This window comes from Mustelus asterias, unplaced genomic scaffold, assembly GCF_964213995.1.
Source record: "Mustelus asterias unplaced genomic scaffold, sMusAst1.hap1.1 HAP1_SCAFFOLD_130, whole genome shotgun sequence".
NCBI classification, from domain to species: Eukaryota; Metazoa; Chordata; class Chondrichthyes; order Carcharhiniformes; family Triakidae; genus Mustelus; species Mustelus asterias.
The window spans coordinates 998,381-1,025,104 of NW_027590164.1; the positions used below are offsets into that span (position 1 = coordinate 998,381).

Genomic DNA, 26,724 nt, shown 5'->3' on the forward strand with positions numbered 1-26,724 from the left:
TCCGGGTGCTCCGGTTTCCTCCCACAGTCCAAAGATGTGCGGGTTAGGTTGATTGGCCAGGTTAAAAATTGCCCCTTCGAGTCCTGTGTAGGTTAGAGGGATTAGCGGGTAAATATGTGGGGGTAGGGCCTGGGTGGGATTGTGGTCGGTGCAGACTCGATGGGCCGAATGGCCTCCTTCTGCACTGTAGGGTTTCTATGATTCTATGATTACAGAGGGAAAAACAGGGAGAAAAGCAGAAAAACCCGGCAGGTCCGGCGGCATCTGTTCAGAGAGAAACAGTTAACATTTTGAGTCCATATAATTCTTCAGGGCAGGAAAAACATGCGTTATCCATCTTAGATGAGGGAATGTGATGGGGAGATTTAATAGAGGTGTTTAAAATGACAAATGATTTATGATAGTGTCAATGGAGAGAAATTATCTCCCAGGAGCAGGAGGGTTTGTCGATGGAGAGAATCGATTTGCTAGGTGCAGGAGGGTCTGTAAGCAGAGAACACAGAGATTTAATTCAATTAACAACAGAACTGGAGGGGGTGATAAGGAGAATGTTTTACACAATAACTTGATATGATCTGGAATGCACAAACTGACAAGTGCTAGAAGCAGGTTTAATAGTAGCTTTCAAAGGGAATTGGATAAATACTTGCAGAAGGTAAATTGGCAGAGTTATGGTGAATGGGATTAATTGGACAGTTCACTCATCTTTGTGACATTCTGAATGTTTCTCTCCTAAGGTTTTAAGATTTGATCTTTTCGGTTATAATGTGTCTCAAACAGAAGATTAAAATATTGTGTTTGATGAGCTGTCAGATCTCTTTCCTGTGTGTCTGTGTAACTTGAGAACTGGAGATGACCATGAGGAGGAACTGATTATTTTCAGTTCCTCTAACAGATACACCTCAGATATCAGAAATCTCAGGAGTTCCCCATGTCCTCAATATTCTCGCCTCGAGTATAACAGCTCTCAGTCAGGCCGAGTCAGTCACATGTGTCTCTGTCATGATGTTTCCACTTGTATTTTATCACTCACCTCCCAGTGACACTCACCACAACACAGACGCCTTAAAATATCATTGCTCCCTTACACTTTGTCCTCCTATTATAATCAAATGTTTGTTGGGCCTCTTGTCTCCATTAATGTCATAGAAACCCTACAGTGTAGAAGGAGGCCATTCGGCCCATCGAGTCTGCACCGACCACAATCCCACCCAGGCCCTACCCCCACATATTTACCTGCTAATCCCTCTAACCTACGCATTTTAGGATTCTAAGGGGCAATTTTTAATCTGGTCAATCAACCTAACCCGCACATCTTTGGACTGTGGGAGGAAACCGGAGCACCCGGAGGAAACCCACGCAGACACGAGGAGAATGTGCAAACTCCACACAGACAGTGACCCGAGCCGGGAATCGAACCCGGGACCCTGGAGCTGTGAAGCAGCAGTGCTAACCACTGCGCTACCGTGTCAGATTACCTGCAGTTAAAATTACCTCAGAGACACTGAAACTGCAGTTGTAGAATACAGCAGAATTGGAGTAACAGACAGGTTATTGTCTGATACTGACAGTGGCAGAGTAACACACATCGGAATTTAAATACATTATATCAATAGACCATGACTCACTCACACTATCAAATGAAACCGAAACTTTGGTTATGGTGCACGAGATACTGACTGTATTACCATTACATTGGATCCAATGCTGTGTTCGCTAACATACTGCAACATGACTTATTATTTGAACAAACATTGTATTTGTTACACTCAGAGTAAGTCAGTGCTTTGCTGTGTTGTCTCTGTGCCCCATCTCCACTCTGATTGTATTGGAGCCTGTGTGTGTCATTGTTACACTGAGACTCTGTTATTGCTAATGTGGAGATGCCGGCGTTGGACTGGGGTAAACATAGTAAGAAGTTTAACAACACCAGGTGAAAGTCCAACAGGTTTATTTGGTAGAAAAAGCCACAAGCTTTCGGAGCCTTAAGCTCCTTCTTCAGGTGAGTGGGAATTCTGTTCACAAACAGGGCATATAAAGACACAAACTCAATTTACAGAATAGTGGTTGGAATGCGAATACTTACAGCTATTCAAGTCTTAAAGGTACAAACAATGCGAGTGGAGAGAGCATCAAGACAGGCTAAAGAGATGTGTATTGTCTCCAGACAGGACAGCCAGTGAGACTCTGCAAGTCCAGGCAAGCTGTGGGGATTACAGATAGTGTGACATGAACCCAATATCCCGGTTGAGGCCGTCCTCGTGTGCGGAACTTGGCTATCAGTTTCTGCTCAGCGACTCTGCGCTGTCGTGTGTCGTGAAGGCAGCCTTGGAGAACGCTTACCCGAAGATCAGAGGCTGAATGCCCGTGACCGCTCAAGTGCTCCCCAACAGGAAGAGAACAGTTTTGCCTGGTGATTGTCGAGCGGTGTTCATCCATCCGTTGTCGCAGTGTCTGCATGGTTTCCCCAATGTACCATGCCTCAGGACATCCTTTCTTGCAGCGTATCAGGTAGACAACGTTGGCCGAGTTGCAAGAGTATGTACCGTGTACCTGGTGGATGGTGTTCTCACGTGAGATGATGGCATCTGTGTCGATGATCCGGCACGTCTTGCAGAGGTTGCTGTGGCAGGGTTGTGTGGTGTCGTGGTCACTGTTCTCCTGAAGGCTGGGTAGTTTGCTGCGGACAATGGCCTGTTTGAGGTTGTGCGGTTGTTTGAAGGCAAGAAGTGGGGGTGTGGGGATGGCCTTGGTGAGATGTTCGTCTTCATAGAAATCATAGAAACCCTACAGTGCAGAAGGAGGCCATTCGGCCCATCGAGTCTGCACCGACCACAATCCCACCCAGGCCCTACCCCCACATATTTACCCGCTAATCCCACTAACCTATGCATCTCAGGACTCTAAGGGGCAATTTTTAACCTGGCCAATCAACCTAACCCGCACATCTTTGGACTGTGGGAGGAAACCGGAGCACCCGGAGGAAACCCACGCAGACACGAGGAGAATGTGCAAACTCCACACAGACAGTGACCCAAGCCGGGAATCGAACCCGGGACCCTGGAGCTGTGAAGCAGCAGTGCTAACCACTGTGCTACCGTGCCGCCCGTTGTGCTACCGTGCCGCCCGTCTTCATCGATGACATGTTGATGGCTCCGGAGAAGATGCCGTAGCTTCTCCGCTCCGGGGAAGTACTGGACGACGAAGGGTACTCTGTCCACCTTGTCCCGTGTTTGTCTTCTGAGGAGGTCGGTGCGGTTTTTCGCTGTGGCGCGTCGGAACTGTCGATCGATGAGTTGAGCGCCATATCCTGTTCTTATGAGGGCATCTTTCAGCGTCTGGAGGTGTCTGTTGCGATCCTCCTCATCCGAGCAGATCCTGTGTATACGGAGGGCGTGTCCGTAGGGGATGGCTTGTTTAACGTGGTTAGAGTGGAAGCTCTCCACTCACATTGTTTGTACCTTTAAGACTTGATTAGCTGCAAGAATTCGCATTCCAACCATTATTCATGTAAATTGAGTCTGTGTCTTTATATGCCCTGTTTGTGAACAGAACTCCCACTCACCTGAAGAAGGGGCTTGAGGCTCCGAAAGCTGTGGCGTTTGCTACCAAATAAACCTGTTGGACTTTAACCTGGTGTTGTTAAACTTCTTACTGTCATTATTGGACAAGCAGCAAATCACCGTCACAATGCCCGGCTGATTGACGGCAGCGCGGACCAATGGGAAGAGGGGACAGTGCTGGAGGACCGACCTGGAGCGGTCGGTCCTCCAGCCAATGGGAACGAAAGAGGGGCGGGGCCAGCTTTGACTGGAGCATGCGCAGTGTGAGTAATGGCGATGGGAAACGGCTCTTGTTCTGGGCTCGGAAATCTGTTAGAGGTGATTGGAGGTACGGAGAGAGCAATGGATCGTCCAGGTGGGTGGAAACGCTGCGTAAGCATGTTGTGTCAGCCGCAAACCGCGGAAGAGAACTTCTCGGACCCAGTTTGGACCGAGAAGGGCTGCAGCTCCTCGTGTTCGTCCCGCGTTAACGTTCGCCATCTTTATTGGGGGCAATATGCAGCAATGCGCACGTGCGGCCGCCATGTTTGTAGAGGGCAATGTTGTCAATCAGTGGGAGGGGCTTGTTCCCCAGTGCTCAGAATGGAGACAACTTGTCCATCAAACTGCATCAACCCTGAGTCCCAATGTCTCATTGATGAGGCAGAGCGGTGGTAGAGAAGGAAAAAGAAAGGAAAATAAAAACAATAAATGCTGGAAAATCTCAGCAGATCTGACAGCATCTGTGGAGAGAGAATAGAACCAACGTTTTGAGACTGGATGACCCATAGTCAGAGCTTGTACACGTGCAGACAGAGCATGTAAACTTTGACACCTCCATGTACCCTTGTACACCTCTATCAATCTACTTTGCTCCAAGGAGAACAACCCGAAGTTATCCAGCCTAACATTGTAACTATAATTCCTCATCCCTGAAACCATTTTGATAAATCTCCTCTGCACCCTGTCAAGGAGCCTCACATCCTCCATAATGTGTGGTGATCACTGGTTTGCACAGACCCAGGTATTCTGTGTTCCTGTCTGTGATCTCATCACATACTTACAATTGCACAGTGACATCACCCCCGCTCCCCGGGGATTTCCTCAACTGGGAGATTTTTCTCTGATGCCAATGCTTCTGATATCTTTCCAGCTGCAGGCTCGAGCAGGAGATTTTAATATTAAAATCAGTTAAATTGTTTCAGAGGAGAGTGTTTGTGACCATTCACGGGCGCGAGTTCTCATCATAAACCAGCTGCTCGCCTCCATGCTGTGGTACCGGCTGGTCCCTTTGACCCCTCCCCCTGGCTTTGTCACCGATATCCAGAGAACCCTCGTGCGGTTCTTCTGGGGCAATCAACTGCACTGGGTCCCTGCTGCGGTTTTGCATCTCCCGCTTGAGGAGGGCAGACAAGGTCTGGTGTGCCTCCGCACTCAGGTAGCGACCTTCCGCCTCCAGGCTCTGCCGAGGTACCTTTACGTTGAGCCCCCTCCCCCACAATGGTGTGCCATATTTCTTCTGCCACTGGCACGGCCTCAATTATGACGTGCAGCTCCTGCATATCGAACTGGGGCGTGCTTTGACCGCCCTGCAGGAGTTGCCCATCTTTTACCAGGACCTCCTCACCGTCTGGAACACGGTCGCCTCGCGACGCAGCTCTCCCCCGTCAGGAGTAGCGGCTCTCGTGCGAGAGCCGCTGCTCAGGAATCCGCTCCTCCAGCCGTATAACTTCAGGTGGCTGGCGGAAAGGAGGGCTGTGGACGCCGGGGTGACCAAAATCGGGGACGTGCTCGATGGCGGAGGGGCGGGCTGGATGAGTCCCCGCGTGTTGGCTGAGCGCGCGGGGACGACCGTCCGGCGCGCGACCAAAGCCATCCTAGACCTTAGGACGGTCGTGCTCGGCCCCGAAACTGCACGCAAACCCGAGGCAGCGCAGGCGTGCGGTGGGATCCCGCCCGAGCGTTCCCCTGCTCGGACAGAATTCCACATTGGCCCAAAGCCTCAACCCCCCTCCCTGGGTGAGGTGCCCCACAGCCTGAGCCGCCTCGCGGAAATGCCCTCCGTGCCTTTTTCTACCGCGCGGAGGCGTTTCCTGTGCGGGCTGCTGCTGCACACCCTCCACTACCGCCTCCTCGCCTGTCGCCCGGATACTCCTTGGCGGGCCTTGTTGCCGCCTGGCGGCGGAGATCCCTGCTGGAGGTCCCTCTACGGAGGGATCTCCCCCAATTACGTCGGGGACCTGGGGTGGAGGGTGATGCATGCAGCAGTTCCGCACAACCGTAGGATTCACTGGTTCACGGGCTCTGAAGACTGCCCTTTCTGTGGCCTTGTGGAGTCCGTGGACCATGTCTATGTTGAGTGTCTTAGGCTGCACTCCCTTTATGTTTTCCTAAACACCCTTTTATTGATGTTTTGTTTGCACTTCAGTCCCACGCTCCTGATCTACGGACACCCGGTGCGGAGAGGGGAGGGTTGGGATGGCGACCTCCTCGTGAACCTGCTCCTGGCGAAACGCGCCATTTACCGGTCCAGGCTGCGGGCGATCGAGGGGGCCGTCCATCCTGACTGTCTTCCCCTCTACCGCGGCTACGTTCGCGGCCAGGTGTCCCTGGAGAGGGAGCATGCGGTGTCCACGGGCGCGGTTGACGCCTTCCGCGCCCGCTGGGCACCGCAGGGGTTGGGGTGCATTATCGACCCTAATAATCACATTTTAATTTGATGTTTTTAAGTTTCCTTTGTACTTTGATTTCTGTTCGGGCTGTTCCCCCTCCTTTTTGGGGAGCTCCCCTTTTACTTTGTCCTGACTTAATCTGAGTTTGTTTATTTGGTTTGACCTAAAAAGAGGGCAACATCTGGGAGGAAATCAATGTTTCCCCCTTTCCATTTCTTTTCTCATTCTGGGGGAAATTGGGGACTTGCAGCAACTGAAGGAAAAGGAAGTGAATCCAGGAGGTATGTTCCACACATTGTTAGTCCAGTCATATGGGCATAGATCTGTCTGGCAGCCTGCATTGAGATTTCCAGCTCTCTGTGTCCAGGACAGGAAGCAGTGAGCATGGGTCTGTCAATCAGCCTCAATCAGCACCTTCAGGAGAATTGGGAGGGTGAATATTAGATACAGCAGAGTGAGAATGGAGGGAGAGTGTGTGGGATGGAGATTTACAGCTTTTGGGGAATGAGAGAGAAAGAATGTTCCATAGAAACTGGAATTGTCTGTTCTGAATTTCGATCCTGTACTGACAGTGGTGACTTGTGTCAACTTGTTTTACAGGACATTGAAAGAGGAATCACAGGCTAAAATCTCGAACGTCACGTCGAGATCTGGCAGAGTCATATTCCTTGGGACCTGAATATCATCGGCCATTGAATCTGGAAGGAAATTTGAAAAGATTTCAAACATCAATCTGACTGAAAAAGCATCAACACACTTCCACATTCAAGTCAGTGTGTTCCAGTGCACTGACTGAAGAGCTTTAACCAGTTACACAGCCTGAATAAATATCACACCATTCACAGCGGGGAGAGACTGTACACGTGTTCTGTGTGTGGACGAGGCTTCAGCTGATTGTCCACCCAAGAGAGAGGTAAGGACACCTGCACCATGGAGAAACCATGGAAATGTGCGGACTGTGGGAAGGGATACAGAGCCCCATGTCTGCTGGATGCTCATCGGCGCAACCACACTGGGGAGAGGCCATTCATTTGCTCTCAGTGTGGGGAGGGATTCATTCAGTCATCCGTCCTGCGGGCACACCAGCGAGTTCACACTGGGGAGAGACCGTTCACCTGCTCTCAGTGTGAGAAGAGATTCACTCGGTCATCCGACCTGCAGAGACACCAGCGAGTTCACAGCGGGGAGAGGCCGTTTACCTGCTCTCAGTGTGGGGAGGGATTCACTCGGTCATCCGTCCTGCTGACACATCAGCGAGTTCACAGCGGGGAGAGGCCGTTTACCTGCTCTCAGTGTGAGAAGGGATTCACTCAGTTATCCAACCTGCGGAAACACCAGCGTGTTCACACTGGGGAGAGACCATTTACCTGCTCTCAGTGTGGGAAGAGATTCAGAGCTTCATCCAGCCTGCAGAGACACCAGCGAATTCACATGGGGAGAGGCCATTCACCTGCTCTCAGTGTGGGAAGGAATTCACTCAGTTATCCCACCTGCTGAGACATCAGAGAGGTTACACTGGGGAGAAACTGTCCACCTGCTCAGTGTATAAAAAGGGTTCAGAATTTCATCCCAGCTGCTGAGGCACCAACAAGTTCACAGGGGTTGAATTCTGCTGTTATTGTTTCTGCTCTCAATTACATCCAGGACTGCATTTTGTTCATTCTCACAGTTGGTCAATGGGGAGGGTCGGGGGGTTTCTTTCTGCTGGACTGGCCGGTCTCACAACTTTGCCTCCAGTGGGCTGATGCTCTTTGAGTCTTGTTGCGAATACCTGATTTCAGATTTCACACGGATCACAGAGTGACAGGATGTGAGGAAGTTCAGAGATATTTAGTCAGCATTTCTGTTTGAAACCCCCCCCAATGCCCATCCAATTTCCTTTGTAAATGTTTATTGTCTCCACTTCCTCCACCCTCGTAGGCAGCGAGTTCCAGGTCATTACCATTCACTGCATTAAAATATTCTTCCTCACATCCCCCCCTACATCTCTGATCCAAAACTTTAAATCTGTGACCCCCTCTCCTTCTCCCATCAGCTAATGGGAACAGCTTTTCTTTGTCCACCTTATCTAAACCTGTCAGAATCTTGTCCTTTGCTCCAAGGAGAACAACCCCAGCCTGACATTGACAATAAAGAACAAACTAACAGAATATGTTCGTATCTGAAATCAAATGGGAATGTTTAATTTCTGTTTTAAAGATATTGTGAATATATTGTCCTGGACAATAAAGGAATTGGAATAACTCATCTTGGGTGTGGTTGAATGGAATATATCAATCTGGTATCCACCTACAGTTAGTGAAAGTCTGGAATGTGTAGCTGGAAATCTTTCCCTAATATCACTGTGGATGTACTTACACAATGTGGAGGTGCCGGCGTTGGACTGGGGTAAACACAGTAAGAAGTCTCACAACAAGTTAAAGTCCAACAGGTTTATTTGGTAGCAAACGCCACTAGCTTTCGGAGCGCTGCTCCTTCGTCAGGTGAGTGGGAGTTCTGTTCACAAAACAGGATTTTTTATGATCAGAACTCCCACTCACCTGACGAAGGAGCAGCGCTCCGAAAGCGAGTGGCGTTTGCTACCAAATAAACCTGTTGGACTTTAACCTGGTGTTGTGAGACTTCTTATGGTGTACTTACACCTCAGGCATTGTAGCAGTTCAGGAAGGCAGTGTTGGGGTTGACCACGGCCGAGGCAGCTACATACAGCCACATATTCTGTTATAATTGAAGGACTGCAGATTGAATGTGAGGCATTATGGGACTGGACTATCTTGACCACATTCCTGTGACTGCTCAGTTTCTGCAATCATGAACCATTAAAGCTGCTTAGCAGGGCCCCAGCAGAGGACCTGGTGAGAATATTTACTCAGAATGAGTTAGAATTAAACTTATTCCAGGATCGGCTGGTGTTCAGTGGCTGAGATACCCGAATCTGTGAACAGGAGGTCTGACCAATCAACAAACAGTGGCAGATAGTTGGTTAAGAAGTTAAAAAGCGTTCTCAGGCATTGTTTAAATTATTATATCCCAAATTTGTGATAAGAACTGTGAGGGACTTGTGACCTGATAGTCGGTGAAGTGACGGTATACTCCAAGTAGCACTGGACTGAAAAGCAGATCTCTGAGAGTAGATTCCAATGGTTGCAATCCGACCCAAGCATGGCCAGTGAAAAAGTCAGAGCTCGAGTGGGGACCGGACAGGTCTCTTACCTGCCATTTGGAACTAAGAACAAGAAACCTATTGATAAAATTATTAGAGAATACAGCTAATGTTTTGAGTCTGGAAGACATTTCATAACAGCTCTTATGAAGGGTCATCCATACTTGAAACATTGGCTCCACTCTGTCTCCACAGATGCTGCCAGACCTGCTGAGCTTTTCCAGTATTTTCTGTTCTTGTTTCAGATTCCAGCATCCGCAGTGTTTAACTTTTAAGATAAAATGATTAGTTCTGATTGGAAACCCCACGACCCTCCCGCAAAACAGAGGGAGTGGCGGCAAAAGGGGAAAAAGGATAAGGATGATAAAGACTGGGTTCTGATTCTCTGAGCCCATGTAGAATCAACAAAATGAGTGAAGCAGTTTGTAAAGAACAGAAGTTACCCATCCCTAACAAAAACTGATCAAGTTAAAGTAAATAGGTTATGGAATATAACAAAAAAATGAAGAGCTGAAGTTTACAATCTAGTTTGTTTTGATTTTTATACTTGTGTAAAGTGGTATTATTGTGTGCCAAGTTTTTTCTGCTCACTCCCCATCCCTTCAGGTTCTGTAGAAAAGTTAACCCTTTCAGCAGACAGTTCATTTCTTTTCAAATCATCTGAAAACTCATGTCTATTTTAGTTTATAATTGAAGATTTATGGGAATTGGCTAAGATGGGCTTTCGACATTTTTAAAGTATAAATCTTGAGAAGTCAACTTGGTAGAGAGAGGTGGAGGGAGATATGTTGACAGAGAGGTGTTGAGAGCTCCTGGTTTTACAAGTTATTCATGTTTTTGGAGCCGTCACTTCATGTCCTGGTCTGAGAGGGATGGAGAGAAGTCCGTTCAATTGTTAAGGTTAAGCTTTCTATATTAACTGTTAATCGATACTTTACCTTTTATCGTTCTGACTTGTTACATTTTTAATAGTTAATTAACTTTCTGAATTCACCATTTAAATTGTTCTGTCTAGCCATATGGTTAAGTCACTGGAACTTGGTGTGATTTACAATTGGGGAGGTTATTGTAAACAAGAGAACCCTCATAAATCTTAATACAAATAAATTAAACTTCTTTCAAATGGAATGCAATCCTTTATTACGAGAGAAATTGAACATCGAAGTAAAGATGTTCTGCTTCAGTTGTACAGGGCGTTGCTGAGACTGCATCTTGAAAACTGGGTGCAGCTTTGTCTCCTATTTAAGAAATGATACAAATGCATTGAAAGTGGTTCAGAGGAGGTTTAATCGATTGCTTCCCAATTCTTGACCCTCACAGGATAAATTTTGTCCGATTTTCCTTGTCTTCAGCTCTGACAAAGATTCATCCTGACTCAAAATGTTGTCTCTATTCTCTCTTTACAGATGATGTCAGACTTGCTGAGATTGTCCAGCATTTTCTGTTTTTGTTTCAGATTCCAGCAACAGCAGAATTTTGCCTTTGTACCAATTCTTGTTGGATAAGAGATTCAAAAGTATCGGGTGTAGAACCAGAATGTGGAATGCAAGACAAATAGATCAGCCATAATCCAAATAAGTGGTGGAGCAGACTCAAAGGGCCAAATGGCCTAGTTCTGCTCCTATATTCAATGTTGGTCACAAATTCCTGACAATTGTGAAACAAGGCTGGAAGATTCGCCTTGCTTTTGTTATTGGGAAAATGCCCTGGGGAACCATCACTGTGAAAGACAGTTCTGGGATTAAAGGTTGCCAGTCTGGAAAAGGAAAACAATAGAAATAAACCCTCGGGGAGTGAAGAATTACTTTGGACTGGTTTTGAATAATTGAGTGTCCAAGACAGAGTAAAACATAACCGTTGAGTAGGATATTTGATTGTGTTCAGAGTAAAAGATAAAATCAATTTTACAGTTTAAGGACTATGTTCCCTACAAAAAGTGTTTAATCATTGTTGCTTCCAGACTAAAAGTCAGAAAAATTTAAGTTTTGTCATGTGATTCTTTAATTTATTCACTGGATTTTGAATTCAGTTTTTCAAAATTATTGATTGTCACAGAAATCCAAGCAGTTCATTTAAAGCCACAAGTTTCGACTTCCCATTTGAGCCTGGGGCACCTTTCTGTCTCTCTATTGCTCGTGTCAATGACAGCCAGGCGACAGAGCTGAGGGCTGAATTTAGCTGAGAATAATGGGACCTGTGCCCCAGTTGGGAAACTGCCCTGGGTGTCACAGTAATAGAGAGACAGGAAGGTGCTGGAGGACTGAGTGGGAAATGGGCCTCCAACCAATTGTTATATCGGTCACTCAGAACTAAAGAGAAACCCATCTCTTTAAATACATATACAGGGAAGAGGCTGCACTGAAATCTGTCCCTTTTAACCTGCACAGAAGCAGGAGGCTGAGATTGACAGGCTGCAGGAGGAGACCATTCAACCCAGCATGCCCCTGCTATCTCATAGAAACATAGAAAAACTACAGCACAAAACAGGCCCTTCAGCCCCACAAATTGTGCTGAACATATCCCTACCTTTTAGGCCGGCCTATAACCCTCCATCCTATTAAGTCCCATGTACTCATCCAGGAGTCTCTTAAAAGACCCTATTGAGTTTGCCTCCACCACCACTGACGGCAGCCGATTCCACTCGCCCCCCCCACCCTCTGTTTGAAAAACTTCCGCCTAACATTTCCCCTGTACCTACCCCCAGCACCTTGAACCTGTGTCCTCTCGTAGCAGCCATTTCCACCCTGGGAAAAATCCTCTGAGGGTCCACCCGATCTATGCCTCTCAACATCTTATATACCTCTATTAGGTCACCTCTCAACCTACGTCTCTCCAAGGAGAAAAGACCGCGCTCCCTCAGCCTATCCTCATAAGGCATGCCACTCAATCCAGGCAACATCCTTGTTAATCTCCCCTGCACCCTTTCAATCTTTTCCACATCCTTCCTGTAATGAGGCGACCAGAACTGAGTACAGTACTCCAAGTGGGGTCTGACGAGGGTCTTATATAACTGCACCATTATCCCCGGACTCCGAAACTCAATCCCTCGATTGATAAAGGCCAGCACACCATACGCCTTCTTAACCACCTCCTCCACCTGCAGGGCCGATTTCAGAATCCTATGGACCTGGACCCCAAGGTCCTTCTGATCCTCAACAGTGCAAAGAGTCTTTCCCTTTATATTGTACTCCTTCATCCCATTTGACCTGCCAAAATGGACCACTACGCATTTATCTGGGTTGAAGTCCATCTGCCACTTCTCCGCCCAGTCTTGCATCCTATCTATGTCCCTCTGTAACTTCTGACATCCCTCCAGACTATCCACAACCCCACCAACCTTCGTGTCGTCGGCAAACTTACCAACCCATCCCTCCACTTCTTCATCCAGGTCATTTATGAAAATGACAAACAGCAAGGGTCCCAGAACAGATCCCTGGGGCACACCACTGGTGACCGACCTCCAATTAGAAAAAGACCCATCTATACACACACTCTGCCTCCTTTGGGCAAGCTAGTTCTGGATCCACAGGGCAGCAGCCCCTTGGATCCCATGCCCTCTCACTTTTTCTAGAAGTCTTGCATGGGGGACCTTATCGAATGCCTTGCTAAAATCCATATAAACCACATCTACCGCTTTCCCTTCGTCAATGTATTTAGTCACGTTTTCGAAGAACTCCACCAGGCTCATAAGGCACGATCTGCCTTTGACAAAGCCATGCTGAGTATTCTTGAGCATACTAAACCTCTCTAAATGCTCATAAATCTTGTCCCTCAGGATCTTCTCCATCAGCTTACCAACCACTGAGGTTAGACTCACCAGTCGGTAATTTCCTGGGCTATCCCTATCTCTTTGAAAGGACTCTCTCATTCATCCAACTGCTCTGCTCTTTCCCCACAGCTCTGCAAATTCTTCCCTTTCAAGTCTTTACCCTTTGGAAAAATTCTATTGAATCTGTTTTCAGGCAGATCAGAACAACTCGCTGCGTCAAAAAATAAAACAAAATCTCATCTCCCCCTCTGGCTCCTTTGCCAATTACCTTAGAGGGACTCACTTTCTGTTAAAGAGCCTGCCAACCCCTCTCACCCACTTTCCCGAAAGTGCATCAATCTCATCAGGAAAAGTCCAGAAAAATCAAACACCTTTACTGATGAAAGTTTATTAATGAAACAGAACTTGGTTAAAAACAAACAGAAAATGACTTGAGGATCAAAGACAACCAGAGTAAAAGAATGTTCACAATGTTCTGGACACAAATGGTTTCTCTTTAATTCATCTGTAGCCTGTTCCCTGCCCTCTTTGTGGAACACCTCCGCTCAGTCCACAAGCATGACCCTGACCTTCCGCTTGCTTGCCATTAGAATTCACCACCTTGTTCTCACGCTCACATTTCTGTCCTCGGCCTGCTGCAATGTTCCGGAGAAGCCCAACACAAGCTGGACGAACAGCCCCTCATCTTCCGATGAGGCACTTTACAGCCTTCTGGACTCAACATTGAGTTCAACAACTTCACACCCTGAACTCTCTCCTCCATTTTGATAGTTTTTTTGCTGAGTGTCAGTCTGCATCTTGTTTTCATGTTTTTTTGCTTCCAGACAGAGCTGTTCTTTATTCTGCAATTAACACTTACTCTGGACCAATGCTTTGTTTCTTTACTGTGCCCTGTTTGAGAGCAGATTTCCACTCCATCTGACGAAGGAGCATTGCTCCGAAAGCTAATGGTATTTGCTACCAAATAAACCTGTTGGACTTTAACCTGGTGTTGTGAGACTTCTTACTTGTTTCTTTACAACAACCATTACCTCTCCCGTTGCCTTTTGTTCCGGGATATTTTTGTCATTTAATCTTCACCCGTCCTCTAACCAATCCCTGACTTTCCCTTTTGTTCTACCTGACCCTCCCCCCTATCTCACCAGCATCAAACCCATCACATTTCTCCCTCGCTTTAGTTCTGGAGTAGAGTTACATTGGACGTGAAACATTATCTCTGTTTCTCTCTCCACAGATGCTGCCAGACCTGCTGTGTTTTTCCAGTTCTTTCTGTATTTATTTTTGATCTACCTGTAGTGGAGGGAATAGACTATTTACTATCCCAGAAAAATAAATGTCCTTCATCAGCTTTTGTGGATCATTTCAGTGGAAATGTGCTCTCCCAGGCTCAAAGAGCATCAGCCAACTGGAAGCAAAGTCATGAGAGCGGCCAGTCCAGCAGAAAGAAACCCTCCAACCCTCCCCAGTGACCAACTTTGAGGATGAATAAATTGCAGCCCGAGATATAATTGAGAGCAGAAACAATAACAGCAGAATCCAACTCCTGTAATCACTTGTGAACTCGCTGGTGTCTCTGCAGGGAGGATGAAACAGTGAATCTCTTTCCACAGACAGAGCAGATGAATGGTCTCTCCCCAGTGTGAACTCGCTGATGTCTTTGCAGGTTGGATGCTGTTCTAAATCTCTTTGAGCAGTGAGAGCAGCTGAACGGTCTCTCCTCAGTGTGAATGCGTTGGTGGATCATCAGTTCCTGAGAGCTTTTGAAGTCGCTCCCACACTCAGAGCATTTAAAGGGTCTCTCCTGGGTGTGAGTGACTGTGTGCGTCGACAGGGCAGATGACTGAGTGAATCCCTTCCCGCACACAGAGCAGGTAAATGGTTTCTTCCCAGTGTGAACTCGCTGGTGAACCTGCAAGTGTGATGACGTTCTAAACCTCTTTGTGCAGTGAGAGCAGCTGAATGGTCTCTCCCCGGTGTGAATGCGCTTGTGGACCCTCAGATCTGAAGCATGTTTGAAGGCACTCCCACACTCAGAGCATTTAAAGTGTCTCTCATTTGTGTGAGTGACTTTGTGACTTAGCAAGTGTGATAACTGAGTGAACACCATCCCACACACACAGCAGGTAAATGGCTTCTCCCCGGTGTGAACTCGCTGGTGTGTCCGCAGGTTGGATGACGTTCTAAATCTCTTTGTGCAGTGAGAGCAGCTGAATGGTCTCTCCTCAGTGTGAATGCGCTGGTGGGACACCAGTTCACCAGAGCTTTTGAAGCCACTCCCACAGTCAGAGCATTTAAAGGGTCTCTCATTGGTGTGAGTGAAATTGTGACTCAGCAGGTGGGATAACTGAGTGAATCCTTTCCCACAGTCAGAACAGATGAACAGTCTCTCCCCAGTGTGAACTCGCTGGTGTCTCTGCAGATTAGGTAAGTCAGTGAATCCTTTCCCACACACAGAGCAGGTGAACGGCCTCTCCCCACTGTGACTGCGTTGATGAACTTCCAGCCGAGATGGGACCGTGAATCCCTTCCCACAGTCCCCACATTTCCACGGTTTCTCCATGGTGCGGGTGTCCTTGTGACTCTCCAGGTTAAACAATCAGTTAAATCTCACACAGAACACGGGTACAGTCTCTCCCCGCTGTGAATGCTGCGATGTATTTTCAGGCTGTGTAACTGGTGAAAGCTCTTTCCACACTCAGTGCATTGGAACACTCTCACCCGGGTGTGTGTGTGTCTTGGTGCTTTTTCAGTTGCACTGATGCTTAAAATCTCTTGAAACAGACAGCTGAGAGAAACATTTCTCCCTCTGGATTTAAAGGCCGATGATATTCACGTCCCGATGAATTGAGTGACTCTGTCAGACGTTGATGGGATGTTTGGTTTGAGATTTCTGTCTGCAAATCCTCACCTTCTCATATCCTGTAAAAGGAGTTTACAAAATTCATCAGTGTCAGCACAGGATAGAAATTCAGAATAGACAATTCTACTTTCTCTGAAACATTATTTCTCTCTCATTCCCCAAAATCTGTGAATCTCCATCCCACACACTCTCCCTCCATTCTCACTCTCCTGTATCAAATATTCACCCTCTCAATTCTCCTGAAGGTACTGATTGAGGCTGATTGACAGATCCATGCTCACTGCTTCCTGTCCTGGACACAGAGAGCTGGAAATCTCCATGCAGGCTGCCAGACAGATCTATGTCTATCTGACTGGACTAACAATGTGTGGAATGTACAGACTGGACTCCCTTCCTTCCCTTCAGCGGCTAAGGGCGGCCAAGTCGCCAGGACCCAATGAACTGCACACGAGGCTGAAGAGATAGTGGACACTTTGGTTAAAGTATTTTGTAACTCGCTAAATTCCAGGAGGATATTAGAAGATTAGAAAACAGCCAATGTGACTCCTTTGTTCAAAAAGGGAGAAAGGCAGAAGGCAGTGAACTATAGACCTGTTTATAGAATCATAGAATCTACAGGAGGCCGCCATTTGGCCCATCGAGCCTGCACCAACAACAATCCCAGCCAGGTCCTATCCCTCCTAATCTGCCGACACTAAGGGGCGATTCATCATGGCCAATCAACCTAACCCTCAGTTCTTTGGAATGAGGTAGGAAATCGGAGCACGCAGAGGAAACCCACGCAAGCACGGGGAGAACGTGCAAACTCCACAGGTCCATGGCACTATGGGGCAGCAGTGCCAACCACTGTGCCACCAAGCCGCCCCGTGCTGCCCCAGTGAATTTAACACCTAGTCAACGTGGTTTTATGAAAGATAAATCATGTTTGACAAATTTGTTCAAATTCTTTGAGGATGCAAGGGGTCGTGTAGATCGAGAGTAATCTGTAGATGTAGTGTATTTAGATTGGGCGGCACAGTGGTTAGCACTGCTGCTGCATAGCGCCAGGGACAAGGGTTCAATTCCAGCCTTGGGTGACCGTCTGTGTGGAGTCTGCACATTCTCCCCGTGTCTGTGTGGGTTTCCTCCGGGTGCTCCAGTTTCTTCCCATAGTCCAAAGATGTGCAGGTTAGGTTGATTGGCCATGCTGAATTATCCCTTTGTGTCCCAATAGATTTAGATTAGGGGGACTAGTGGGGAAAAAATGTGGGCTTATGGGGATGGGGCCTGGGAAAGATGTTCAAGCAGCTCAATGGGCCAAATGACCTCCTTCTGCACTCGAGGGATTCTATGATTTCCAAAAGGCATTTGTCAAGGTGCCACATAAGAGGCTGGTGCATAAAGTAAAGGTCCATGGAATTGGTGGAAGTGTGTTAGCATGGATTGAAAACTGGCCGTCACATAGAAAACAGAGAGTTGGAATAAATGGGTCATTTTCAGAGTGGAAAGATGTAACTAGTGGAGTACCACAGGGATCAGTTCTTGGCCCGCAATTCATGATTCAATTAATGACCTGGAGAAGGAACAGAATGTAAGGTTTCCAAATGATATGAATATAGGTGGAAGGACATGTTGTGATGAGGATATTTTGATTCTGCAGTGGGATATAGATAGATTGGGTGACGAAAACCTGGCAAATGGAGTTTAATGTGGGGAAATGTGAGGTCATGTATTTCAGTCGGAAGAATCAAAAGGGAGATTATCTAAATGGAGAGGCACTGCAGGTGATTGAAGTACAGAGGGATCGAGGTGTTTTGCACATGAATCACAAAAAGCTAGCAGACAGGTCCCACAATAGGCAAGAAGGAAAATGGAATTTTGACCTTTATCGCAAAGGGGTTGGAGTTTAAAAACAGGGAGGTTTTGTGGCAACTGCACAGGGTGTTGGTGAGGTCTCACCTGGAATAATGAACACAGTTTTGATCCCCTTATTTAAACAAGGATATAGTAAGATTGGAGGTTCACCAGGTTAATTCCTGGGATGAGAGGGTTGTCCGATCAAGAGAGAATAAATTGTCTAGGTCTGTATTCCTTGAAGCTTGAAAGATGAACATAGAACATAGAACAGTACAGCACAGTACAGGCCCTTCAGCCCTCGATGTGCCGAGCTTTGTCCGAAACCAAGATCAAGCTCGCCCACTCCCTATCATCCTGGTGTGCTCCATGTGCCTATCCAATAACCGCTTGAAAGTTCCTAAAGTCTCCGACTCCACGATCACAGCAGGCAGTCCATTCCACACCCCAACCACTCTCTGAGTAAAGAACCTACCTCGGACATCCCTCCTATATCTCCCATCATGAACCTTATAGTTATGCCCCCTCGTAACAGCTACATCCACCCGAGGAAATAGTCTCTGAATGTCCACTCTATCTATCCCCCTCATCATCTTATAAACCTCTATTAAGTCGCCTCTCATCCCCCTCCGCTCTAAAGAGAAAAGCCCCAGCTCCCTCAAGCTGTTTGACAAAGTCCCTCATGGTAGGCTAGTGAAAAAGTTTGACAAAGTCCCTCATGGTAGGCTAGTGAAAAAGTTTGACAAAGTCCCTCATGGGAGGCGAGTGAAAAAGGTTGGATCCCATGGGATAAAGGGGGAGGTGGCTAGATGGGTGGAGAACTGGCTTGGTCATAGAAAGAAGTTTAACAACACCAGGTTAAAGTCCAACAGGTTTATTTGGTAGCAAAAGCCACACAAGCTTTCGAGGCTCTGAGCCCCTTCTTCAGGTGAGTGGGAATTCTGTTCACAAACAGAACTTATAAGACACAGACTCAATTTACATGAATAATGGTTGGAATGCGAATACTTACAACTAATCCAGTCTTTAAGAAACAAAACAATGGGAGTGGAGAGAGCATCAAGACAGGCTAAAAAGATGTGTATTGTCTCCAGACAAGACAGCCAGTGAAACTCTGCAGGTCCACGCAACTGTGGGAGTTACAAATAGTGTGACATAAATTCTGATTCTAGGATCGCATGATAAAGACTCAGGAGGAAAAAAGCAGAAATATTTATGTGAAATAGTGTGACATAAACCCAATATCCCGGTTGAGGCCGTCCTTGTGTGTGCGGAACCTGGCTATCAGTTTCTGCTCCGCGACTCTGCGCTGTCGTGTGTCGCGAAGGCCGCCTTGGAGAACGCTTACCCGAATATCAGAGGCCGAATGCCCGTGACTGCTGAAGTGCTCCCCAACAGGAAGAGAACAGTCTTGCCTGGTGATTGTCGAGCGGTGTTCATTCATCCGTTGTCGCAGCGTCTGCATAGTTTCCCCAATGTACCATGCCTCGGGACATCCTTTCTTGCAGCGTATCAGGTAGACAACGTTGGCCGAGTTGCAAGAGTATGTACCGTGTACCTGGTGGATGGTGTTCTCACGTGAGATGATGGCATCTGTGTCGATCTGTGTGGATGTGCGAATTAAAACCACCAGGGAATTAATTGGAAATGACGAGAGGTGTAAAAGCGATCGCCAGAGAAACGGTCAGCCCGAGTCTCCAACCACCCGAGGGGCAATCAGAGAATAACATCCACCCAGAGAGGAGTTCAACCTCAAACAGACCATTGTCCGCAGCAAACTACCCAGCCTTCAGGAGAACAGTGACCAAGACACCACACAACCCTGCCACAGCAACCTCTGCAAGACGTGCCGGATCATCGACACAGATGCCATCATCTCACGTGAGAACACCATCCACCAGGTACACGGTACATACTCTTGCAACTCGGCCAACGTTGTCTACCTGATACGCTGCAAGAAAGGATGTCCCGAGGCATGGTACATTGGGGAAACTATGCAGACGCTGCGACAACGGATGAATGAACACCGCTCGACAATCACCAGGCAAGACTGTTCTCTTCCTGTTGGGGAGCACTTCAGCAGTCACGGGCATTCGGCCTCTGATATTCGGGTAAGCGTTCTCCAAGGCGGCCTTCGCGACACACGACAGCGCAGAATCGCGGAGCAGAAACTGATAGCCAGGTTCCGCACACACAAGGACGGCCTCAACCGGGATATTGGGTTTATGTCACACTATTTCACATAAATATTTCTGCTTTTTTCCTCCTGAGTCTTTATCATGCGATCCTAGAATCAGAATTTATGTCACACTATTTGTAACTCCCACAGTTGCGTGGACCTGCAGAGTTTCACTGGCTGTCTTGTCTGGAGACAATACACATCTTTTTAGCCTGTCTTGATGCTCTCTCCACTCCCATTGTTTTGTTTCTTAAAGACTGGATTAGTTGTAAGTATTCGCATTCCAACCATTATTCATGTAAATTGAGTCTGTGTCTTATAAGTTCTGTTTGTGAACAGAATTCCCACTCACCTGAAGAAGGGGCTCAGAGCCTCGAAAGCTTGTGTGGCTTTTGCTACCAAATAAACCTGTTGGACTTTAACCTGGTGTTGTTAAACTTCTTACTGTGTTTACCCCAGTCCAACGCCGGCATCTCCACATCTTGGTCATAGAAGACAGAGGGTGGTAGTGGAAGAGTCTTTTTCCGGCTGGAGGCCTGTGACTAGTGGTGTACCGCAGGGCTCTGTATTGGGACCTCTGCTGTTTGTGATTTATATAAATGATCTGGAAGAAGGAGTAACTGGGGTGATCAGTAAGTTTGCGGACGACACAAAACTGGCAGGACTTGCAGATAGTGAGGAACATTGTCAGAGGCTACAGAAGGATATAGATAGGCTGGAAATTTGGGCAAGGAAATGGCAGATGGAGTTCAATCCTGATAAATGCGAAGTGATGCATTTTGGTGGGAATAATGTAGGGAGGAGCTACACGATAAATGGAAGAACCATAAAGGGTGTAGAGACGCAGAGGGACCTGGGTGTGCAAGTCCACAGATCTTTGAAGGTGACGTCACAGGTGGAGAAGGTGGTGAAGAAGGCATATGGCATGCTTACCTTTATAGGACGGGGCATAGAGTATAAAAGTTGGGGTCTGATGTTGCAGATGTATAGAACGTTGGTTCGGCCGCATTTGGAATACTGCGTCCAGTTCTGGTCGCCACACTACCAGAAGGACGTGGAGGCTTTGGAGAGAGTACAGAGGAGGTTTACCAGGATGTTGCCTGGTATGGAGGGGCTTGGTTATGAGGAGAGATTGGGGAAACTGGGGTTGTTCTCCTTGGAAAGACGGAGGATGAGGGGAGACTTAATAGAGGTGTATAAAATTATGAAAGGCATAGATAGGGTGAACGGTGGGAAGCTTTTCCCCGGGTCGGTGGTGACGTTCACGAGGGGTCATAGGTTCAAGGTGAAGGGGGGGAGGTTTAACACAGATATCAGAAGGACATATTTCACACAGAGGGTCGTGGGGGCCTGGAATGTGTTGCCGGGCAAGGTGGTGGAGGCGGACACACTGGGAACGTTTAAGACTTATCTAGACAGCTATATGAACGGAGTGGGAATGGAGGGATACAAAAGAGTGATCTAGTTTGGACCAGGGAGCGGCGCGGGCTAATTGTTCCTGGTTTCTCGTTTCAAGGCTTCATTCTACGATCATCTTGCTGGTGCCAGTACAGAGTGAGACTGCGGATAGTTGGGAACCTGTCTCGGGGGCAGGGGATTCATATGGTGTTCGTGGAAGTGGAAATGACTAGGGTTGGGAAGCATTTTCCGATCGGGGCCATTGTGATCTCCTGGACTCGTTTCGATCGCCTCAGGGGGTCGGAGAGGAATTTCCCAGATTTTTTTTTCCCCATATTGGCCCTGGGGTTTTTCACTCTGGGTTTTCGCCTCTCCCTGGAGATCACATGGTCTGGAATGGGGGGGTGGGGGTAAGTTAATAGGTTGTAATGAACAAAGCATCGTAGCTGTGAGGGACAGCTCGGTGGATAGGATATTGGTATGTAGATAGGCTGGAAAATTGGGTGGGGATCCTGGATTCAGGATTCAATCCTGGACCGGGGAGCGGCGCGGGCTTGGAGGGCCGAAGGGCCTGTTCCTGTGCTGTATTGTTCTTTGTTCTTTGTTCTTTCCTCATAAGACCTACCCTCCAAACCAGGCAGCATCCTGGTAAATCTCCTTTGCACTCTTTCCAGCGCTTCCACGTCCTTCTTATAGTGAGGTGACCAGAACTGCACACAATATTCCAAACGAGTCTCACCAAGGTCCTGTACAGTTGCAGTATAAGCCCACAGCTCTTAAACTCAAACCCCCTGTTAATAAACGCTAACACACTAAAGGCCTTCTTCACAGCTCTATCCACTTGAGTGGCAACCTTCAGAGGTCTGTGGATATGAACCCCAAGATCTCTCTGTTCCTCCACATTCCCCAGAACCCTGCCGTTGACACTGCAATCCGCATTCAAATTTGTCCGACCAAAATGAATCACCTCGCACTTATCAGGGTTAAAATCCATTTGCCATTTTTCAGCCCAGCTTTGCATCCTATCTATGTCTCTTTGCAGCCTACAACAGCCCTCCACCTCATCCACTACTCCACCAACCTTGGTGTCATCAGCAAATTTACTGATCCACCCTTCAGCCCCCTCCTCCAAGTCATTGATAAAAATCACAAATAGCAGAGGACCCAGCACTGATCCCTGTGGTACACCACTGGTAACTGGTCTCCAGTCTGAAAAATTTCCATCCACCACCACCCTCTGTCTTCTATGAGATAGTAAGAAGTTTAACAACACCAGGTTAAAGTCCAACAGGTTTCTTTGGTAGCAAAAGCCACACAAGCTTTCGGAGCCTTAAGCCCCTTCTTCAGGTGAGTGGGAATTCTGTTCACAAACAGGGCTTATAAAGACACAAACGCAATTTACAGAATAATGGTTGGAATGCGAATACTTACAGCTAATCAAGTCTTTAAGATACAAACAATGTGAGTGGAGAGAGCATCAAGACAGGCTAAAGAGATGTGTATTGTCTCCAGACAGGCCAGCCAGTGAGACTCTGCAGGTCCAGACAAGCTGTGGGGATTACAGATAGTGTGACATGAACCCAATATCCCAGTTGAGGCCGTCCTCATGTGTGCGGAACTTGGCTATCAGTTTCTGCTCAGCGACTCTGCGCCGTCGTGTGTCGTGAAGGCCGCCTTGGAGAACGCTTACCCGAATATCAGAGGCCGAATGCCCGTGACCGCTGAAGTGGCTGTCCTGACTGGAGACAATACACATCTCTTTAGCCTGTTTTGATGCTCTCTCCACTCACATTGTTTGTATCTTAAAGACTTGATTAGTTGTAAGTATTCGCATTCCAACCATTATTCTGTAAATTGAGTCTATGTCTTTATATGCCCTGTTTGTGAACAGAATTCCCACTCACCAGAAGAAGGGGCTTGGGGCTCCGAAAGCTTGTGTGGCTTTTGCTACCAAATAAACCTGTTGGACTTTAACTTGGTGCTGTTAAACTTCTTACTGTGTTTACCCCAGTCCAACGCCGGCATCTCCACTTCTATGAGATAGCTAGTTACTTATCTATCAGTTATCTACATTATCTATCAGGGAAATAAAGCTGCAAAGATATGAGGATAGAGCAGAGGAATGGGACTGACTGGATTGCTGTAGACACCTTGCATGGATTCAATGGGCTGAATGGCCCTGCACCAGAATGACACTTTCTTGTAATCTCATCTTCTAATTTAACCCTGGGAGTTCAGATATCACTCGGGTACATCTGTTCTACACTCTCTCCAGGGCTATTATATCCTGTTGCCCGGAACTGAGCACAGTTCTCCAGATGTGGTCTAACCAGGGTTTGTGAATCTCGGGGCCTTTCCAGTCACACTGAAACCCGAAATCTTCTCTCACAGACACAATCGACAAAACTGTTACCTTCCACATTCAGAGGCTGCTAATATTCAGGTTCTGATGTATTGCGTGGCTCCATCAGATCACAATGTGATGTTTGATTTGAGTTTCCCATATGTCAATTCTCCACTTCCAGCACTCTGTAAATTTACAGAAACCATCACAGTCAGTCCAGGATAGAAATTCACAACATTCTCTCCACCGAGTTGCCAAATGTGATTAAATGTTTCCTGGAAGTTTTACCACGTCTTTTCTATTGTGCCCATCCTCCAACCATTAATCAGTCCACACATCCTTCCCCACTGCCTTCCTGGGCCAATTGGAAAGCAAAAAAGACTCCTTACCTTACAGCATAATGATTGACAGTCAGGCAAACAACTTTTATCCATTTTTAATATTTTTATATCGGTGCAGAGAAATGTTCAAAGGAAAATGACAACAAAAGATATATTTTTAAATGTCCTGAATGTTTTAGAGACTGAGGTTTGAATCCCACTACAGCAGATGGTCAAATTTGAATTCAATAAATATCTGGAATTGAAAGTCTAATGATGACCATGAAACCATTGTCGATTGTCGTAAAAAGCCAACTGATTCACTAATGTCCTTGAGCCAAGGAAATCTGCTGCCTGACCTGGTCAGGTCTATATGTGATTCCAGGTCTCCAGCAATGTGGTTGGTTGACTCTTAAAATGCCCTCTGAAGTGCACTCAGTTCAAGGGAAAATAAAGATGGGCAATAAATGCTGGTCCAGCCAGTGGCAGCCACATCCCCTGGATGAATTGGGAAACAAATCTCCCATCCTTATCTGATCTGGCCTAAATATGACTCCAAACCACTGAGATGCATAGGTTAGAGGGATTAGCGGGTAAATGTGTAGGGATATGGGGGTAGGGCCTGGGTGGGATTGTGGTCGGTGCAGACTCGATGGGCCAAATGGCCTCTTTCTGCACTGTAGGGTTTCTATGATTTTATGTGGTTGACACTTAAAATTCCCTGTGAGATGGTCTAGCAAGCCACTCAGTTGAAGGACAAATAGGGATGGGCAATAAATACTGGTCCAACCAGCGACTCCCACATTCCCTGAATGAATAAAAAAATTCCTGGAGACTCCAGTCCAACCCGGGAGAGTTGGTAACTGGTCCAGGCTCACAGCGCATGCGCCCTTCTGTACATTGTTCCTGTCACGATGGCGGCCGCTAACCCGGGCCTGGAGCCGCTCAGCTCCGACTCTATTCTGTACCAACTGAAGCGGGACCAGGAACATTTTATTCTGGATTGAAGCCTTTAGGGGATATTTATGAAGCCTCCCAGCCCACTCCGCTGCTTCTATCCCTCCCCGGTCACCCAGCGGCTCCATCACTGAACCTCACTCCATTGTTACTTTCCGGCTCCTCGCAGCTCCAGTCACAGTCCGGACTGCGCATGCTCCAGTCAGAGCCAGGTCCCGCGTTTGCGCAAGGCGGTGCTGTAATGTGGATAGGGCACATTCTCACCCGCAGAGAATGTTGGGTAATCACCCCGCCATTCACACTGGTTTTGTTAAATAGAAAATATGCTTTGCGATCTGAATATGATTGGTACCATTGGGCCACAATAACAAATGTATTAAATCTATTCATGTGGAACTAAGGAGTAATATAGTAACGAAGGACTGGGATGGCACAGTTGCAAGCACAGCTGTCTCACAGCGCCAGGGAACCAAGTTCAATTCCGGCCTCGGGTCACTGTCTCTGTGGACTTTGCATGTTCTCCCCGTGTCTGTGTGGGTTTCCTCCCACAGTCCAAAGATGTGCAGGTTAGGTTAATTGGCTATGCTAAAGTGCCCCTTAGTGTCAGGGGGATTAGCAGGGTGAATAGTTGGAGTTATGGGGATAGTGCATGGGTAGGATTGATGTCAGCAGAGACTTAATGGGCTGAATGGCCTCCTGTAGGAATTCTCTGAATCTATGAGCATAGGCTCTCCACCACAGTTCGGTCCTGGGTCTGATTGACAACAGAACAAACATCTACAGTTAGAAGTGAATGCATTGGGGTCTCAGCACGTTTTCCCCATAGACACAACAGTTAAACTGCCCCTTGTCAATAAGAATGCTGGCATTGGAGCAAATGCTTTGAGCTCTTAAAACCAGAGTGTTAGCCACTGAGGAAAACTAAGGAAATCCCTTTGTACATGTGAAGTGTCTGAGTGTTGGCCCCCTAGTCTAACTGTGCTGTTCTATCAGTAAATGAGATGACTGAGTGAATCCATGTGAAGGACAGTGTGTGTCAGAGTGCAGCAGTCCCTCAATGTCAGACTGGAGTGTCAGCCGAGATAATGTGCTCAGCTTGATGAGTATTTCCTGTTGTTATTGATGTGGATCATTCAGAAACAATGGACTCTGATGAGGTCACCCAGTCCTGCTGCAATGATGTCATAGAGACTATTACATCACAGCGGAACCTTATTGCTGAAAACAGTTTTGTCCCAGACGGCAGCAAGTCCATTACTGATAGATCTAAAATGAAAATAGTGGGGATGGAAGCACCCCAAGTTATTTCAGAGAAGTTTCATAGTGAAAAAATTAGCATTCGTGGTTTGCATTGTTTCCTCGCAGCACCAGGGCCCTGGTTTCAATTTTGGCCTCGGGTGACTATCTGTCTGGAGTTTGCACGTTATCCCCATGTCTGCATGGGTTTCCTCCGGGTGCTCCGATCTACTCCCACAGTCTGAAGATGTGCAGGTTAGGTGGATTGGTCACGCTAAATTGACCCTTAGTGTCCCAAGTTGTGCAGGTTAGATGGATTAGAAATGGTAAATGTGTTACAGGTATAAGTGGGGGAGAGGGCCTGGGTAAGATTCTCTGTCAGAATGTCGGTACAGACTCTTTAGGACAAATGGCCTCTTCTGCACTGTAGGGATTCTGAGTGACAGAGCAT

General features: G+C 47.2%; 2 protein-coding genes across 3 annotated transcripts; one reads left to right on the forward strand and one right to left on the reverse strand.

Annotated features, from left to right (window-relative positions):
- Positions 1–3,823: 3,823 nt before the first annotated feature.
- On the forward strand, positions 3,824–8,460 carry LOC144484903 (uncharacterized). Its single transcript, XM_078203271.1, has 2 exons — positions 3,824–3,918; positions 6,815–8,460. Exon 2 carries the CDS (start codon positions 7,145–7,147, stop codon positions 7,709–7,711), a length of 567 nt encoding a protein of 188 aa, XP_078059397.1. The 5' UTR covers positions 3,824–3,918; positions 6,815–7,144; the 3' UTR covers positions 7,712–8,460.
- Positions 8,461–13,524: 5,064 nt separating this feature from the next.
- LOC144484885 (uncharacterized) lies at positions 13,525–25,219 on the reverse strand. 2 transcript variants are annotated; one of them, XM_078203249.1, is made up of 3 exons: positions 25,179–25,219; positions 23,830–23,945; positions 13,525–16,065 (listed from the first exon to the last, which is right to left on the reverse strand). In XM_078203249.1, exon 3 carries the CDS (start codon positions 15,704–15,706, stop codon positions 14,696–14,698), a length of 1,011 nt encoding a protein of 336 aa, XP_078059375.1. In that variant the 5' UTR covers positions 15,707–16,065; positions 23,830–23,945; positions 25,179–25,219; the 3' UTR covers positions 13,525–14,695. The 2 variants fall into 2 exon arrangements, with proteins under 2 accessions (XP_078059375.1, XP_078059374.1); XM_078203248.1 differs by lacking the exon at positions 25,179–25,219 and adding an exon at positions 24,150–24,206.
- Positions 25,220–26,724: the final 1,505 nt, after the last annotated feature.

Excerpts from the sequence above, each read along its gene's own strand:
- LOC144484885 (XM_078203249.1), bottom strand. The coding sequence starts at position 15,706 with ATGGAGAAACCGTGGAAATGTGGGGACTGTGGGAAGGGATTCACGGTC.
- LOC144484903 (XM_078203271.1), top strand. The coding sequence starts at position 7,145 with ATGGAGAAACCATGGAAATGTGCGGACTGTGGGAAGGGATACAGAGCC.